Genomic DNA, 17,584 nt, shown 5'->3' on the forward strand with positions numbered 1-17,584 from the left:
CTGGAGGGATATACAAACAATAACTATGTTCTGTGGGGAGCAGAACCGTGCAGCTGGGGGGCAGGGCCGAAAAGACCACTTCCAACTCTACACCCTCTTATGCCCTCTTGACTTCTCAACCATGGGAATATGTTACAGATTACCAAAAAATTAATAAAAAAAATTCTGGCAACAGGGCAGTGATTTGTAAATTCTTTATTTTGGCTAATATTGACTGCCTTCATTACTACCACAGATTTATTATAGCTGAGAAGAATTATTCACTAGATATTCTGTTGTCATTAAACACCAAAAATCAGGAAGAGACTGGAGGGCTTTTAGAAAGGGATAAGAAGAAGGGGGGGAGAAGCTCAAGGGAGAACACAAGGTCCTGCCCAGCTTAGTTGTCAGGAAATGAGTCACCACATCAGATCTAACTGAAATGCCAGCCTCTCCGAAAAGGCTTTCAGGAAAAAGCGGTGTTAACAATTATTCACCGGACAAAACAAAAGGTCAATGAATGTTTCTAGAAAAGATCTCGGTATGAAAGACCCAATTAAGGAAAGGTTATACATAGCACCATGACAGAGCTGGGATCAGGGCATCAATTAAGATTCTACTGTGGACACAGAAATCTCTAGGCGCTAGCTCTCACTCACAGATGTTTTATGGCATAAAGATGTTGTAGACGGTTCTCACGTAGATGTCATCAGGAGGAGGCTTCTTCTTGCTGCCAGGTTCCAGAAATTTCTTAATTGTAGGGATATTACTTATTTTCACTGTGAACTCCTGTAAAAGGAAAGCACAACAGTTCGAGGTTAACAGCAAAGGTAATGTGAAAGCAAAGGTAACTGTAAAAATACGGTTGTGTAAAATGGTCCATGAAAAAATCTGTTCGAGAAGTATTTGTTACAGGAACCCAACTGGAAATGTAATCCAGCATCTGCTTGGGATCTGATTTCTTGGTGTGGACTGTTGACGATTTTGGTCCACAATGGCTGGGATCTAGACCAGGCTTTATGTACGCAAACCTCACGTTCAGACCAACATGTGAATTTTTTTCAGAGATTAAAAAAAATTTTTAAAGATGCTTAGATTAGGATTATAATGCTTGCTTAAGAGGAAAAAGGAAGGAAAAATCACTACCTTAAATATATTGATCTACTCAGAGAAAATGCACAAGCCATATAAATAAAAGTACTTCAAAAGGTCATCATATAGCACACTTCACTCTCTTTTTAAAAATTCAGCTTCCTTGTACTTTTTTACCCCTATTAGCAAATGAATCCTCTTTCTGGGTATGTGTGGGAGATAGCCAGTTGCATTTTTTAATGGCTTAGGGTTCAGACACCAGACACCAGATGTTTATGTAAACCATACTGAGGGAAATCACATTGTCCATTCAGTGTCAAACCTTACCAATTCTCAGAAATTGAGATAGAAGTCTGTTTGATCTAGCAATATTTTTCAACCATAGGAAGAAGTGTATATCCATCAAATATAATTATTCTAGTTAAATTTTTCAAAGAAGTCATTTATTCAAAAAACTACTATTTATTGGGCGCCTGGGTGGCTCAGTGGGTTAAGCCGCTGCCTTCGGCTCAGGTCATGATCTCAGAGTCCTGGGATCGAGTCCCGCATCGGGCTCTCTGCTCAGCAGGGAGCCTGCTTCCCTCTCTCTCTCTCTGCCTGCCTCTCCATCTACTTGTGATTTCTCTCTGTCAAATAAATAAATAAAATCTTTAAAAAAAAAAAAAAAAAAAAAAACCTACTATTTATTAAATGTCTGTAATGTACAAAGCACAGCCTTAAGCATGCACACAAAGATACACAAACATACATATATATATTGCTAATACCGACAAAAGCTAATAATTATGTCAAAGCTATTTAAATGACAAATTTCTCTTTTATCAATACTGTACCAATATTTAGAAGCTTGTTCTATAGGATTTATCATTTCAAGAATTACCCAAGGTTCATTATTTGTTATGTCTAATAAAATTTTTGTGAATTCTGACTTTTTAAAATATCCTTTAATAACCTTTAATCAATGATTAAATGCAGGAATGAATGACCCTTTAATTCAATTCAGACCTGGCATTAGATTCTGAAGTCCTTTAATTAAAACTGTATTTAGAAAAATAAAAATTAAAAAAATAAAAAATAAACTGTATTTAGGTGTAGTAACTATAGAAAATGGTATGGAAGTTCCTCAAAAAATTAAAAGTAGAAATATACCATCTAGTAATTCTATCACTGGGTATTTACCCAAAGAAAATGAAAACACTAATTTGAAAAGATATATGCACTCCTATGTTTATTGTGGTCTAATTTATAGCCAAATTATGGAAGCAACCTAAGTGTCCAACCACAGACAGATGGATAAGGAAGATGTGGTACACACACACACACACACACACACACACGCACACACACACGCACACACAGGAACATTACTCGACCATAAAAAAGAATGAAATTTTGCCATTTGTGACAACATGGATGCACGCAGAGGTATGATACTCAGGGAAATAAGTCAGAGGAAGACAAGTATCTTGATTTCATTTACATGTGGAATTTAAAAAACAAAACAAACAGACACATAAATACAGAGAACAAACTGATGGTTGCCAGAGAGGAGTAGAGGGATGGGCAAAATGGGTGGAGTGGGAGGTATATGCTTCCAATTATGGGATGAATAAATCCTAAGAATGAAATGTACAGCACAGGGAATATAGTCAATGACTACAGTGCCCTCCTCAGCAAGGAGCCTACTTCTTCCTCTACCTGCCATTCCCCTCACTTGTGTGTATACATGCTCACACTCTTTGACAAATAAATAAAGAAAATCTTAAAAAAAACCCAAAAAACAAAAAAATAAAGCCCTCCGCTTCTTTGAAGTTCTATGATCAATCTTAGTAGAATAATACTGAGAAATAAGCGGAGCCACATGCAAGTCTCTCCTTGGAATTTCTGGGAAGGGGAATGGTGGGAACTCTTTGCATGTCACTGATCAACTCCCAGAACTCAGGCTGGAATGTTTCCAGTTGGAGAGCACAGTATTTCTGAGACTGGGAGCCACACCCTGATGATAAGACTGTTTTGGGTACTGACCCTCAAGCCCTCCTGTCTGTATATACACAGCACAGACAGAGGAGGAATCCCTCATCCCTGCAATTACCACTAAGGAAAGCCTTACTGGCAAACTGTGTATGGAGTTTGTTTCAAGAGTGTAGTTATGAAACAAAACGAAGCTAAAATCCCTTGCACAGGTATGTGATCTTTTAGCTCTAAAGATCTGGGGACCAGAAAAACCATTTCACGAACTAGAATCTAAAAAAGTACAAACACATCCCAGCCAACCAATCAACAGACACTGAAGGAAGGCCCAAGAGTTTTGGGCCAATGTTCTAAAACATGGTTTTTATTTACCTGGAGATGAGGAAATGCAGACAGGATATTGGGGATTTTCTCTTCTAGAGCCAAAATGGTTTGTAGTAGAATCACATCTGCAAGGCTCAGCTCGTTACCAACGAGAAACCTTTGCCCATGATCTCTTAAAACCTACAGGATACAAATGTTTTGCATTGCTTACAATACTTTACATGGCAAAACTGATGAAACTGTTGAATCAGTGTAGTATCTGAGTATTTTATAAGTAATATCAACTAAGAGGAGGCTCCCTATATCAGACAGAAAGAAAATGCACACTGGGTATAGAAACAGAACTACCGTAATATATCTGCTTCATATCAGAATGAACACTGAAGGGGAGAAGGGGAAGAAAATACTAATTCTGGATTTAGCATCCAGAGCTTCAAAAGGATACACTCATTCCATAAATGTACCTACAGAAATGAATTACAGGTGACAAATTCAGGAGGCTGGGGGATGTGATGTGAGCAACAGGTTCCCTTCAAGGAGTCTCATGTCACTTGGCAGCTCTGTGTTTCTGTAAACATCAGGACTCGGTCATTAACTAGACATGACGATTAAAAAAGTAGGCTTCTTTCCCTATCTTCCAGAGCTAATCTGGACGCCCATTTTGAGAGCATGTAAGTTCAGAGATACATGGGAATAGATGATAATGGAGGAGAAGAAAGGAACAGTGCTAGAGAAGTGAGGATCTTCTTTGCAGTGAACTCTTGGATGCCCATGAGTGTGCGTGCGTGTGTGTGTGTGTGTCTGTGTGTCTGACAGGGGCTCTCCATAAACTCCCAGTCAAATATAGCTACTGAAGCCGGACTGGGAGAGCACATGAATCCAGAATTATAGTCTGAAGCCTGTCCAGCTCTAGCTCCCCACCTTAGGAGTGTCCCTCAAGCTGCCTGGAATTCCATTCCACTATGTGTCAAAGGGATAACAGTTTGTAGCTGATGTGTTGGGAGGAGCCCCACCTTAGTCTGCAACCTCACCAAGCCACCTGCTCCTCCCTCATCACACCCACATTTCTACATTATCATATTTTACATTCACCAAGTGCCTGTGGGCAAGAGACCATTACACCAAGCAATGGAAAAACCCAGAAAATACCTCTCCTTCTTAAATCTAATTCCATAAAGATGGCCAGAGGAATCTACCAATTCCCTACGTTTGTACTTCTTTTTTTAATGGAAACATTGAAAACCATTCCTCTCCATGGAGAAAAAGACTCTAAGGCTCAGAAAAGCAAATATATTATTAATAAGACAAGGAAAATAAAAAAACAGGAAACAAAAAGAGCAAAGGGAAGAGAAACAAAACAATGGTCTTCTCATCACCTCGAACCATCAGGTAGGATATCTGACACACAACGGCTATTCCACAAAGGTTTGTGGGATGAAAGAAGGAAGGAATTAGGTAGTTTCTGCTCTTCTGAACCCACAGGGTGGGCTCATGGTGAATGTAAGGACAGTAACGCACACATGGGGTGAACCCGTATTCTCCCCAGGCTTCTTGAATAATACGGCCCAAGGAGCATCTGAGGGGCTCCAAAACATCCCTGCTTTGTGCTGATGGCTACCGTCACCTCCCTTTGTCATCTGATTAGGCTGTGCTCACAGGCTTCTCTGCCACCTACCTTTTCAAACACAGGAAAGTATCTAATTATAGCTTTCTGGGCCATGTTAACCACTTCCTTTTGTTGGTCATCTGGTTTTAGAAAAGGATGCATGATAATCAGTTCCAGCAGATCTAGTGTTCCCTCCACGTACATGTCAATCCTTAAAACAAAACAAAATGAAAGTTTCCTCAGTTTACCCTTCTTTGAACTCATCGGCTTCCACGACTGAGAATTCAGAGTGCTTTTTTCTTAAGATTCTGGCAACCCAGAAGCATTCACCTATATCTGCCTCCAAGAGCAAAGATGCAAAGTCAATTCTAGTGGTAATTCAGAAAAATCCGTCACAAATCAGTAAGCACAAGAATCAGGACATTCCCCCTCTCCCGGGCCCCTACCCTTACTCTAGTACCCATGCTTGGTGTGGGTGGAATTTCAGATTTATAAAAATAATGGGTATCATTTATGGACTGCTTGGTGTGCTAAATGTTCTACACCCATTATTTCATGGACTCCGATAACATCATTAGGTATGCGCTATCTGTACACTGCGTGGGACACGCGGTGGGACTGTGGAACCCAGCACCTCGCCCTAGATCACACATCTTAGGAGGTACAAGGACCAGGCTTTGCGTTTAAAAATATAATCAAAATTATAATCAAGGCACAGTATCCCTGGCCTTGAATAATGGCATAGCAGCTTCCTGTTCTTCATGCTTTGTGATAATAAATTTGCAAGGAAAGTAAAAAGCAGCATCGAAGCACTGAAAAATGCTGAAACCTGAAACAATCACACCCCAGAGAGAGGATCCAGCATCTGAACTCAATTCTTCTCTTTCGTTTTACCCAGACCTTCTGTACTGATTCTTCCCCATTTACACTAACGATACAAGGCACAAAGGAGACGGTCGTGCTGTAGAGACTGCTAATCAGCTGAGGTATCAGTGAATGACAAGCAAGGACACTTGAGATGGGACACTGTACAGGGTTCTCTCCTTGAGATCCTTGCCGAAGAGGTGGTGTTTATCTGCTATGTAGTGAAGGATGCTTCGGGTCTGCACCAACTTCATCCCGTCAATTTCAACCATTGGCACTTGTTGGAACAGCAGGTGGTTACCTAAGAATGGAGACCCAGAGTTAATACTGATCTTTTCCCTGTCCCCGTGCCCCCAACCAAGCCCAACCGTATGAAAAGGGACCCATGTAAAACTCCCAGATAACTTCAACTTCATTCAGGGGAGCACAATGAACCCTCAAAGAAGCCTGAAAACCAGCACTGTTCTAAACCTTCCTTTTTCATTTTTCACTGCAGGGGGAAATACTTACCCACTGGGGCAAGCGGCAGGGGGGAATGCAGTGAAGATATTTCTGCAGAGCTGCCTTGGCCAACACGGCCGCCAGCAGGTGCATGTGTCTAGTGAAACCTACATGTAATCAAAATTCTGAAAAATTTAGAATTCCATTCCTTAAGCATGTTTGACACATTTCAAGCGCTGTTTGACACATTTCAAGCGCTGAGTAGACACAAGTGGCTAGCAACTACTACACTGAACTGAGAACAGGATGTTTCCACTGCTGTAGAATGTTCTACTGATGGCACAGTTTTAGAAAATCTGAGCATAAAACCAAAGTCACCAACTGGCATTCGTGCACGCCCTAGCCACAGACCATGTACAACCAAGTTCACTGTCAGTGATCGACAGCAGCCTATTGCTTTCTCCAACAAACCTGTATTAAGGTTTGCTGTTTATATTTGCAGAGAGGCAAATATAGGATCTAGCCCAGTCTTCAAGGGGCTCAAGGATTGGGACGGTACCTGAGGGTCTGGGGGAGATGGGTACTCCGCACAATGCCCAGTGACATTAGGCCACTGTTAGGTATGAAGGCTGCTACTGCAACTGGTCCCTCGCTTGGGAGCCTTTAGTTGGGCCGAGACACCCTGCTGATGATTGGGAGGGAGGCTACTTACAGTTGCTGGGTATTCCTTACAGAGCCTGGGCACGCATGGTGGGAGTGGGGCCGACCAGGAGTTTAAGGGAGGCCTTTCACTGAATTCATTGCTGTCTGCTATGCACCACAGAAAGGCGGCCCAGTATAAATGGGGACTTGTGGCTGTATACTTCAAGCAAACACTGGTGCCCCAGACAATTTGGAAGAAGTGAGGTATGGAATATGAAAATGAGGGAAGGGTTGAAGGAGAGCAAAAAAGAGGGGACGGAGTAGTCAGAGGAGGGCAGGAAGAGGAAAAAGGGATGGAGAAGAGCTGTTTACCTAACGGTTCACTCCCTTCAGCTCTCAGGGAATTACTGCCTAAAAGTGATTTACTGGCAATTTCAGTTCTTTCTCTCCTTTGGTTTTAGGATATTGCTCTGAGTGTTCGTGTCAGCATCTTTGCCCTTCCACATAAAAATCAGTTCTTAAAATCATTATTGGGGCACCTGGGCAGCGCAGTCACTTGATTGTCCGACTCTTGATTTTGGCTCAGTCCTGATCTCAGGGTTGTGAGGTCAAGCCCTAAATTGGGCATCATATCATGCTCAGCTCAAGGAGTCAGCTTTAGGATTCTCTCTCTCCCTCTCTCTCTGTCCCTCCCCTTCCCCAGTTGCATGCACACATGCACATGCTCTAAAAATAAATCTTTTAAAGAGAAAACCTGGAGGAAAAATCAGTATTACCAACAGTTGTTTCATTTCCATACTCACCATCCTGCAACTTCTGCAACTGTTCTTTTGTTTCTAAGAATTCTTCATCAAACTAAATTAAAAAAAAAAAAAAAAAAAGATACCCGCCCCCCACCCCAAGAAGGCATAGGTCACTATAGGATCAGGACTGAAAATATCAAGTCAAACTGTCTCAGAAGCAGAGAGAATGAGCACACTTAGCACCCACATCTTGGTTTCCCACTAAAAGCAACCAGGGCTCCTTGGAGAAAAGGTTGTTGCTGGTATATTAGAAAGCAAAGACGAGCTCAAAGACCGGTAAGATATGGCAAAGGCAAGCAGGACCCTACTTGAGGAGGAGTCCCTAGGCAAGCCTGGGACAATTCAAGCATCAGAAGAGTAATGTCACTTAGGGATCATTACACATACCAGTAGCAACAACAAAAAATCCCTGTGTTCTTACGTGATGATACTCAAAAAGGTGGAAGGGAAAGTTCTTTTTTACAGAAGAATTAGTGCTAATCAATGATAAAATAAGGATATCACCAATCTGTAATCTACAACTGATTCTGATAAGGATCCAGAAGGATGCTGAAATCACTGAGTTATAAAGGTGGAGAATGTTCAAACAACCTTGAAGTCTCATCCTGCAAGCTAATTATGAGAAAGGAAAAATGTAGCTTTGTGGTGGAAGGATCTGGAGATCTCACCATCTATCTAACCAAGTGATCAAACTTAGTTCCCCACTGGGGGACACGGATATGTTGTGTGCTTCCTGCTGTGACCCAATGAGAAGGGCACGGTTAACACTGTGACCCAGATCTAAATGCAAAGTGAAAATCAGGCATGTGCAGAATGTGGGGTACTCTGTAACAAATCGGCTGACTCTCTCAAAACTATAGAAAACTTGTTTTGGGGGCACCTGGGTGGCTCAGTAGGTTAACGTCTGCCTTCAGCTTGGGTCATGATCCCAGGGTCCTGGGATAAGCCTCATGTTGGCCTCCCTGCTCTGCGGGGAGTCTGCTTCTCCCTCTCCCTCTGAGTCTCCCCTCTGCTCATGCTCTCTCTCTCTCCAGTAAATAAAATTTTTAAACAACAATTTATTTTGTGTTTAAGCCTCTCCTGGGTGTGCAAGGTTTCAGAATAGCAGGTTTGAGGGATTTGCCTCTGCCATTCCCTGACCTCCTGCCATTCCCTGACCTCCTGACCACTTATGGCTCTCCTTTTCTAGACTTCCATTCACTTCTTTTTTTTTTTAAAGATTTTATTTATTTATTTGTCAGAGAGAACGCGAGCGAAAGCGAGCACAGGCAGACAGAGAGGCAGGCAGAGGCAGAGGGAGAAGCAGGCTCTCCGCTGAGCAAAGAGCCCGATGTGGGACTCGATCCCAGGACGCTGGGATCATGACCTGAGCCGAAGGCAGCTGCTTAACCAACTGAGCCACCCAGGCGTCCCTTTCCATTCACTTCTTGAATGAAAACTTGAGCTCCATCATCCAAGGACAAATCTTTATTTAAAAGAGATTTCAGGGTGGTCAGTTGTTAAGCGCCTGCCTTCGGTTCAGGTCCTGATCTCGGGGTCCTGGGATCGAGCCCGACATCGGGTTCCCTGCTCAGTGAGAAGCCTGCTTCTCCCTCTCCCACTCCCCTTGCTTATGTTTCCTCTCTCACTGTGTCTCAAAAAAAAAAAAAAAAAAAAAGCCAAAATAAATAAAATAAGAGATTTCAACTTTAGCCAGGCACCCCTCTTCAGATAATTCTTTATGGAATTTGGTTTCCAAGTTCATACAAAAGAGTCACTTTCTTCTTTACACACTTCTTCTAAGACAAGGGTATGGGAGGAAAAAAGGATAAAAAATAGATACTATTCTAGATGAAAACAGACTTAAGAGACAAAATAACCAAACACCTGAATCCCGATTAGGTCCTGGATATTGGGGGCAGGGAAGGGGAGTAGCAGTTAAAACTGCTACACAGATAACAGGAATATAGACATCTGGGGGACAGTATGGAACTTTTCAATATGGATCATATACCGGATCATATGGATCAATACTAATAAAATTAGTATTAGTTTTATTAGTTGTGACAATGATACTGTGGTTATTAGCACAATTACTTTTTCTTAGGAGGAAAATACATGTTGATGTCTACAACTTCCTTCACATGGTTGATTAAAAAAAAAAAGAAAAGAAAGCAAGGCAGGGGCAGGGGTGGGGCACGGGGAGAAAGCAAATGTAGCAAAATGTTAACAATTAGTGCACTGAGTTCAAAGGTGCCCATTATCCTATCACAACTTTTCTGTAGGTTTGAAAGTTTTCAAATTAAAAAGCTGGGGGGAAAAGAAATGGTGGAAGCATGTTCCTCTTCTTGGACATTTAAAAAAAAAAAAAAAGTGCCTTAATGCAGTAATGTGCTTCATGTCCGGAAGGGGAGACCTCCTCTCACCAAGTCCCCTGACAACTCCCCACCCATGTCTGTCCCCGTGTTTCTCCCCCGAATTGTCCTGGGGAGGGGCAGAGCTGATTAGCACAAATCAGCAATCCTCCCCTCTCCTGGCTCAACCACCTGATAGGGGGGTTGAACCCAGATAATGGGGTATAGGTATGGCTTCTGCTACTCGCAGAAGTAGCAGAAGCCATACCTTGTGGTGTTAGAGGGGTCTGGCAGGAACACCACCTGGTGCCCCCTGAGCAGCAACCTCTGGGCAAGAATGTTCAGGACAGGGCACCAGGGCACCTGCCTTCCGCTTGGGTCATGATTTCGGGGTCCTGGGATTGAATCCCTCATCGGGCTCCCTGCTCCGTGGAGGGCCTGCTTCTCCCTCTTCCTCTCCAATAAATAATAAAATCTTAAAAAAAAAAATTGTTCAGGCCATTTTTTTTTTTTGCTGGTGCAAAGCCAGACGTAGTGCAGGTAGTACTCCCGCCATACTACACCTTGCAAACTTTTATAACCACGATCATTTAAAGCATATAGGAAAATGTGCATGTGTGTGTACGTTGATGCGTGTGCATTCTGTGTATATGCGTGTGTGTCAGAACTCAAGCCCACTCTTTGGAGATACACAGTTGAGGCTAGAAACGCACATTTCTTAAAGCCAATCTTTCTCAAGCGTTCTGATTCTGGCTTCTGACTTCTTGGGAACATCATGCAAGATGTGTGTGATCTCTCACCAGGGACACTCTGTCCCCAGCTTTATAAAATGGGTTCAGTAAGAAGCCAGCACGGAAGTGCAGGTAGAGGAGATGATGGGAGAGGGAAGAAAAAAATCACAAGGCAGACCTTGGAGGGAGCTTGGTGACTCCAGTATTGTGCGAGGCTTCAAGGACAGACACTGTGTCTCGATTTCTATCTACACAATCAGTGGCCTTTGCTCCCTAACCAGGGTACCCTTCCAGTGGGATATTCTGCAGACCTGCTTTCCTGCTTATCACTCCCTTATCCACACTGTCAGTTTTACATGAAGGGCCCAGAAACCCTGAATGAGGAGTTTGTAGCACTTGAGTCTTCTTTTATATGTGTCACTCTCCCTCTTACCCAGGGGGGTTGGACTGGGTTTCTGGGGGTGGGGGTCTTCAGGTAATTTAAGCCCCAAGCAGCAATGAAGCAACACTTGGCAGGGAGCAGAGAGCAACATCTGTGGACCCAAAGCCACTGACTGAGAGCGAGGATGCCGAGTGTCCGAATCAGGTGGGCTGCCTTTCAGCAGGTTTTGGTTACCAAGTGACTCAGATGTGTGTGCTTTACATGACAGGCTCAACCCAGCGCTGCGACACTAGGAACCATGAACTTACTCAGTGGGCTGCCAGCACGTCCTTCACAACTGTTCAGATCTGTGTGCTTAACTAAACATGTGCTTTTTGGATGGAGGTCTCGTACCAGTACTATCTTTGGGGAATGGCTTCTATAAACCATGTGGCCGGCCCCTAGTAAGGGAGGCTAATCTAGTTCCCTCCACACAGGTCGGAAGGGTGGGCTTGGGACCCGCTGGGCCAATACTCTACCTCACCTGTCTGCCCGCTGTGACTGGTCATGGGACCCATGTTTTGTTTTGTTGTTGTTGTTGTTGTTTTAACTTACTTAGGGTTGGTTTTACTACTGCTGTCACCAAGAATCTTGACACATACACAGGGGAGTAGGAGGAATAGGGGAGTAGGAAGGTTGGAAAGAGAGGGTTTGGCAAAGGATTATATTAAACACACAAGTAAGACACCCATTGCAAACCTCTTAAATAAGCCAGAACTTAAAACTCAGAAACACACAGGGGCAAGACAGGTGACATCAATAAGCCAACCAGGTTCAGGACATGGAACACCAAGAATTTTTTCACTCACCCCTTAACACAACTAGAAAATCTATCCTGAGACAACAGGGAAATGATGGGGAGCGTGATCAACTAGAAAGGTCCATCTACAGTGGCAGTCCTTCCTTACTCAGATTTAGCAATTACTGCCCTCTGAAAACGAGGACCTAATACCATCAGCTCTTCAGACTTACCAAGAAAAGTCAGAAGTCAGAATTCATACATAAAAATGGTATTAACTAATTTAGCAAATTATAACACACTGTACAGTGAGTTAGAATGATACACAAAGGGATGCCTGGGTGGCTCAGTTGATTAACCGCTGCCTTCGGCTCAGGTCATGATCCCAGGATCCTGGGATCAAGCCCCACACTGGGCTCCCTGCTCAGCGGGCAGACTGCTTCTCTCTCTTTCTCTGACAAATAAATAAATAAGTAAAATTCCTTAAAAAAAAAAAAAAAAGCAAAGAAATCAAAACCCAAACCAACCAAACAAAACACAAAGCCTCAAACCCAACAACCCTCATTTAGCATCTTTGGAGGTTGCTCAGGTAACGACCAAGTATTCTGAAAATTGATGAAGAGACTACATCAAGCATTTACCTGATCTTTCCCATATGAACTGTACTTCAAGGGAATTAAAAATTACTCTTTGGGGGCACCTGGGAGGCTCAGTGGGTTAAAGCCTCTGCCTTCTGCTGGGATCGTGATATGGGGTCCTGGGATCAAGTCCCACACTGGGCTCTCTGCTCAGCAAGGGGCCTGCTTCCTCCTCTCTCTTTGCCTGCCTCTCTGCCTACTTGTGATCTCTGTCTGTAAAATAAATAAATAAAATCTTTTAAAAAATAATTACTCTTTGTGGGGCACCTGGGTGGCTCAGTGGGTTAAAGCCTCTGCCTTCAGCTCAGGTCATAATCCCAGGGGCCTGGGATGGAGCCCATATCAGGCTCTCTGCTCGGCAGGGAGCCTGCTTCCTCCTCTCTCTCTGCCTGCTTGTGATTTCTGTCAAATAAATAAATAAAATCTTTTTAAAAAATTACTCTTTGTAAGAGAAACACAGTTAATAAATTCAGATACACTCATAGAAACAGAAAAATCACCATTTTGTAATCCCTAACAATGGTGATGAAAAATAGATGCTAAAACCACTAGTTGAGAAGGTAATGGAGGAGATTTTGCAATGTGTGGACCAGGCTGACATCTCTGGAACATGGTGATCAAGCCCAGCTCTTCTGAAAGGGAGACAGACATCAGGCATCCCTTGATGCTGTGTAATAAACACATGTTTACAATATCCCTATGATGGAGTCTGGCAGGCAAAAAAAAGGGAAAAAAAAGGTTTAGAGAGAAAAAATGAGACATGATGACAGCTCTGGGTTCAACTAGCAGTTAACAGGAGATACAGGAAGAGAAGAATATGTTAAAATGAGGGTAAGGCAGCCAAATCCAGAATGGGGGAAATTCTATAGGACAGTTTCTTCCACAAAGAAATGGCATGAAAACAAATACAGACACTTGGCACTCAGTTCTTAGTTGCTAAAACCACTTGCCGGCAAAAGGGACCAGGATTCCTTGGAGAAATACCAGATTCTAGGGCCAGGGCAAGGATGATAAAAGAGCCTGGAGTGTCCTGAAGTGCCAGAAACGTAAAAGAGAGCTGAAGGGTAAGAAAAGAAAGAGAGCGGGAGCCGTGGAGCCAACCCGAAACAGCAAATGGCCAAAATGGGATGATTTGGGCAAGAAAACATTATTGGATTATAACACGAAGCATAAAATAAATGCTATATACTTACGTCCGTACTGATATAAAGAAATGCTTGACTAGATAAAGGAGAAGAAAAAAAAAATCTCTCTTATGTAAGAATTCTAAATGCAGATGCCTCCCCCTCCAGGAGGTGGGGTTTAATGCCTGTCCTTTTGAGTGTGAGTTGAACTTAATGACTTGTTTGGAAATAATAAAGGGGAAAATAATCCCTTTACAATGAAGAAACCTGGCAGACATGACCTTAGCCAACTGACCAAGGTTAACAGCACCAGGGATAACTCATGTTAATATCACCCCTAATATGATGCAATGAGAAGGGCACTTGACTTCTGTGCTAGTCTTCCCCCAAGTCCCAAACCCCAGCACAATCATGAGAAAACAAACAAACCCAAACCAGGGAGTTCTACAAAAATTCTGATCAGTAGTTTTCAAAACTGTCAACATCATGAAATAAAAAAAAGACTGAGGAACTGTGATATTGAGAGAGACTTAAGGAAACATAGTGACTGAGTATAATGTTGGATCCAACAACAGTAAAGGACATGATTGGAAAAACTCATTAAATTCAAATAGTCTGCAGCGTAGTTGAGCACCAATGTCAACTTCTTAGTTTTGACATGATTACCTAAGATGATATCATTAGGGAAGACTCAGTCGCCATTACATGCACTGTCTTCACTATATATTTAAAATTATTCCCAAATATACATAAAGTTTATTTTTTAAAAATGCAGAGGAAACTGTGACAGATTTTAAAAATACTGAAAGAAACATAACCAAATGCAATGTGTGGGCGTGATTTAGATCCAGGCTGGAATAAACTTACTATAAAAAGACCTGTTTGAGACAATCAGACTCTTCAGATATTAATAAGGAATTGTTAATTTTGTTGGGTGTGATTGCGGTATTGTGGTTGCGTTTTAAAATCCTCATCTTTTACAGATAAAAACTGAAACACTCATCACCGATGAAAGGATATGATGCTTGGATTTTGCTTTAAAATATTCCCACAAACTCAAATGGAGGAGATGGAGGAGAGCAGAACAGCGTTTTAAAGCAAATGACTATTGAAACTGGATGAGGGGAAATGTGTGGCAATGTTTTCTCAACCTCTGTACCAACTGGAACATTTCCATAAATAAGAAGCTAAGAGAACAAAAAGAAAGATAAAAACACTGTGGGTCAAAGCCTACACCAGAGGCAGACAGACAAGAAGGCTACCGGTTAGAAGCCATTTAAGTGAAGAGGAAATTTACCCTACAGATTGTGTTAATTAACAAAAGTCGTCACTGGCAAATTTCAGGTTCATTCCTTTCCTCCTTATTAATAAATTCTTACTGGTGGCAGATCAGAAGCTAATGATTACGTAAAAGTCTAAAGTAAAATAAAATTCCATCGACCACATTCCATTTGTAAAGAAAAATAACCCTGGCAAGGAGGGCGTCTTCTGACTCAACGAAGCCTGTCTGTGTTAGGGGGGAGAGAGTGAGAACAGGACTCCGCCATTGATGTTTTCCTCAAAAGTCTCAAAGTTGTACGACAAATCTGTGAAGAAACAGCATATAGGGTACCTCGACTCCGGCGGCAGCTAAAACCCATCTTACGGATTCCATCCGGCCTCTTCCATTAGGGTAGTGGAGTTTGGGCTTCGCTGCCATGATGGCCTTTCAGGCTTTCTGGAAAAAACCAAAACCAAACAAAAACAAAACCAAACAAAAAACAAATGCGCAGCTCCTCCTAAACGAGCAGTCTTGCGTCCTGTCTTCAATTCGGCGCTCACGGACTAAATGAATATTCAGGATTTTGGCACAGGAAATCGGGTTTTGGTGGGGTTTTTCGCTTTTTTTTTTTTTTTTTTTAAATGACTGCGTTTTCCCTCACTCCATAAAAACCTACCACCATTTCCAAATACTAAAAGAAACAACCACCTTGGTTTTCATACCGTGTCTACTTATGATTCCTGATTCTGGATCTTGGGAAGCTGGGGACATGGGTTATACAGACATTTGTGCCAGCAGTAAGGTACTTCATAGATTCAGAACGTCATATACTTTGACCTTGAAAATTTAAAATTTTCCAGACTCGGGCTGGAGAGGCAAGACGGGGGGGGCGCGGGGAAGCGTGCACCCTTCGGAACCCTTGCAAGAATTCGCGCTCTCACAGCACAGCAGCATCTTACTTGGTCATCACAGCAACGCGAAGGTGGACCGGCCGCGCGATACTATTGTCTGCAAAACGCGCGTCCCCTGTCCAGCCTGGTAGCTTCTCCCCACCCCGGCCCGGGTCCCGCGCATCCCCCGCCCCAGCTGGGAGCTGCGCCTCCCACCTTCGGAATGCACCCAGGCCACGGGCTCGGCCACCCGAAACCAGAGTCCTGGGCTACTCCGGTCCCCGCTCAGCCCACGCTACACCCGGGCTTCGGGAGGATCCGCGCGAGTCGCCCACTGAAACCCGTGGATTCAGACTCCGCAGAGCGCGTTAATAAAAATAATACGCACTCGGAGCCAAGAATGACCCCAGCCCCAGCCAAGGAACCCACGTCAGCCCAGATGGGGGCGGAAGCGCCAAAGGGACCGGAGGGAGGGAGACGAGAAGGACTGAATGGGGAGCTGGGGAGAGTTGCGACGGACGATGGAGTAGGAGGCTTGGGGCCGAGGAGCGGAGGGGAGGAGAAACGCGGCGAGGAGAGAGGGGCGGCAGGAGGGAGACAGACCTGAAGTCCGCTCGGAGCACCCGGAGCTGCACAAAGCGCTCGGCGAGCGGTCTGCAGCGAGGCGGGCGGGGTTGGCCGCCAGAAGGCGCTCGGATGGGCGAGGCTCCGGGAAGTTTCACCAATAGGGCCCGCAATGTTTAGCATGCCCCACCCATCTGCAAGGCATTCTGGATACAATGAAAACAGCCCAAATTCAAGCACGTTTCAAAAGAAATTTTTGCTTTGCGAGCTATAAAATGGCCTTAAAGTGTTGGTTAGATTACAACTTTAGTTAGAAAAGGTCTTTTAGAGATCAGGTATGGATAAGGAAACTCGACCTATGCTAAAAGTAAAATTGGTTTTAGGCTTTATATAGCTAGTGCGCCGCCACTGTTTTTCGGATGTGAGGGCGATCTGGCTGCGACATCTGTCACCCCATTGATCGCCAGGGTTGATTCGGCTGATCTGGCTGGCTAGGCGGGTGTCCCCTTCCTCCCTCACCGCTCCATGTGCGTCCCTCCCGAAGCTGCGCGCTCGGTCGAAGAGGACGACCTTCCCCGATAGAGGAGAGGACCGTTCTTCGGTCAAGGGTATACGAGTAGCTGCGCTCCCCTGCTAGAACCTCCAAACAAGCTCTCAAGGTCCATTTGTAGGAGAACGTAGGGTAGTCAAGCTTCCAAGACTCCAGACACATCCAAATGAGGCGCTGCACGTGGCAGTCTGCCTTTCTTTTGAGAATAAAGACTTGAAATAATTTTATAACTCTTGTCGAATAGCAAGTACAATTCATAGAAGTAATAGAATATGTGTTAACAACTTATAATGTCTTTTATCTTATAATATCTTTTGTGTATAGATCACATACATATTGCTTCCCCCTTTTTTTCTTTGACTCCATGATCACCTTGAGCTTTCCCTTCATTTCACACTTAAAAACAGACACTCTAAGTGACGGGCTAAACAGAGCATCTTCCTGGAGGGGAAGGGGGCATTGGGGTAGAGGTGTCAATGGACCTAAAAAAATACTTTGGTAAATAATTTAAAACTTTAAAGAATAGAGTAAAGCCATCAAGGTTATATCATAGAGAACGCAGAATTCACGCGGCTCTCAAAGTTTAAAATATATGCCTTCAAAAGGCATTA

At 43.4% G+C, this 17,584-nt stretch overlaps 1 protein-coding gene across 4 annotated transcripts; it reads right to left on the reverse strand.

Annotated features, from left to right (window-relative positions):
* Positions 1-180: 180 nt before the first annotated feature.
* On the reverse strand, positions 181-16,576 carry LOC131834098 (glutathione S-transferase A4). 4 transcript variants are annotated; one of them, XM_059178260.1, is made up of 7 exons: positions 16,463-16,576; positions 15,321-15,425; positions 7,723-7,774; positions 6,005-6,137; positions 5,042-5,183; positions 3,415-3,546; positions 181-768 (listed from the first exon to the last, which is right to left on the reverse strand). In XM_059178260.1, the coding sequence occupies exons 2-7, from the start codon at positions 15,405-15,407 to the stop codon at positions 646-648; spliced, it is 669 nt and encodes a 222-aa protein (XP_059034243.1). In that variant the 5' UTR covers positions 15,408-15,425; positions 16,463-16,576; the 3' UTR covers positions 181-645. The 4 variants fall into 4 exon arrangements, with proteins under 4 accessions (XP_059034243.1, XP_059034245.1, XP_059034244.1 ...); XM_059178262.1 differs by lacking the exon at positions 7,723-7,774; XM_059178261.1 differs by lacking the exon at positions 16,463-16,576 and having other exon boundaries at positions 15,321-16,447.
* Positions 16,577-17,584: the final 1,008 nt, after the last annotated feature.

Source organism: Mustela lutreola, chromosome 6 (assembly GCF_030435805.1).
Source record: "Mustela lutreola isolate mMusLut2 chromosome 6, mMusLut2.pri, whole genome shotgun sequence".
Taxonomy (NCBI): domain Eukaryota; kingdom Metazoa; phylum Chordata; class Mammalia; order Carnivora; family Mustelidae; genus Mustela; species Mustela lutreola.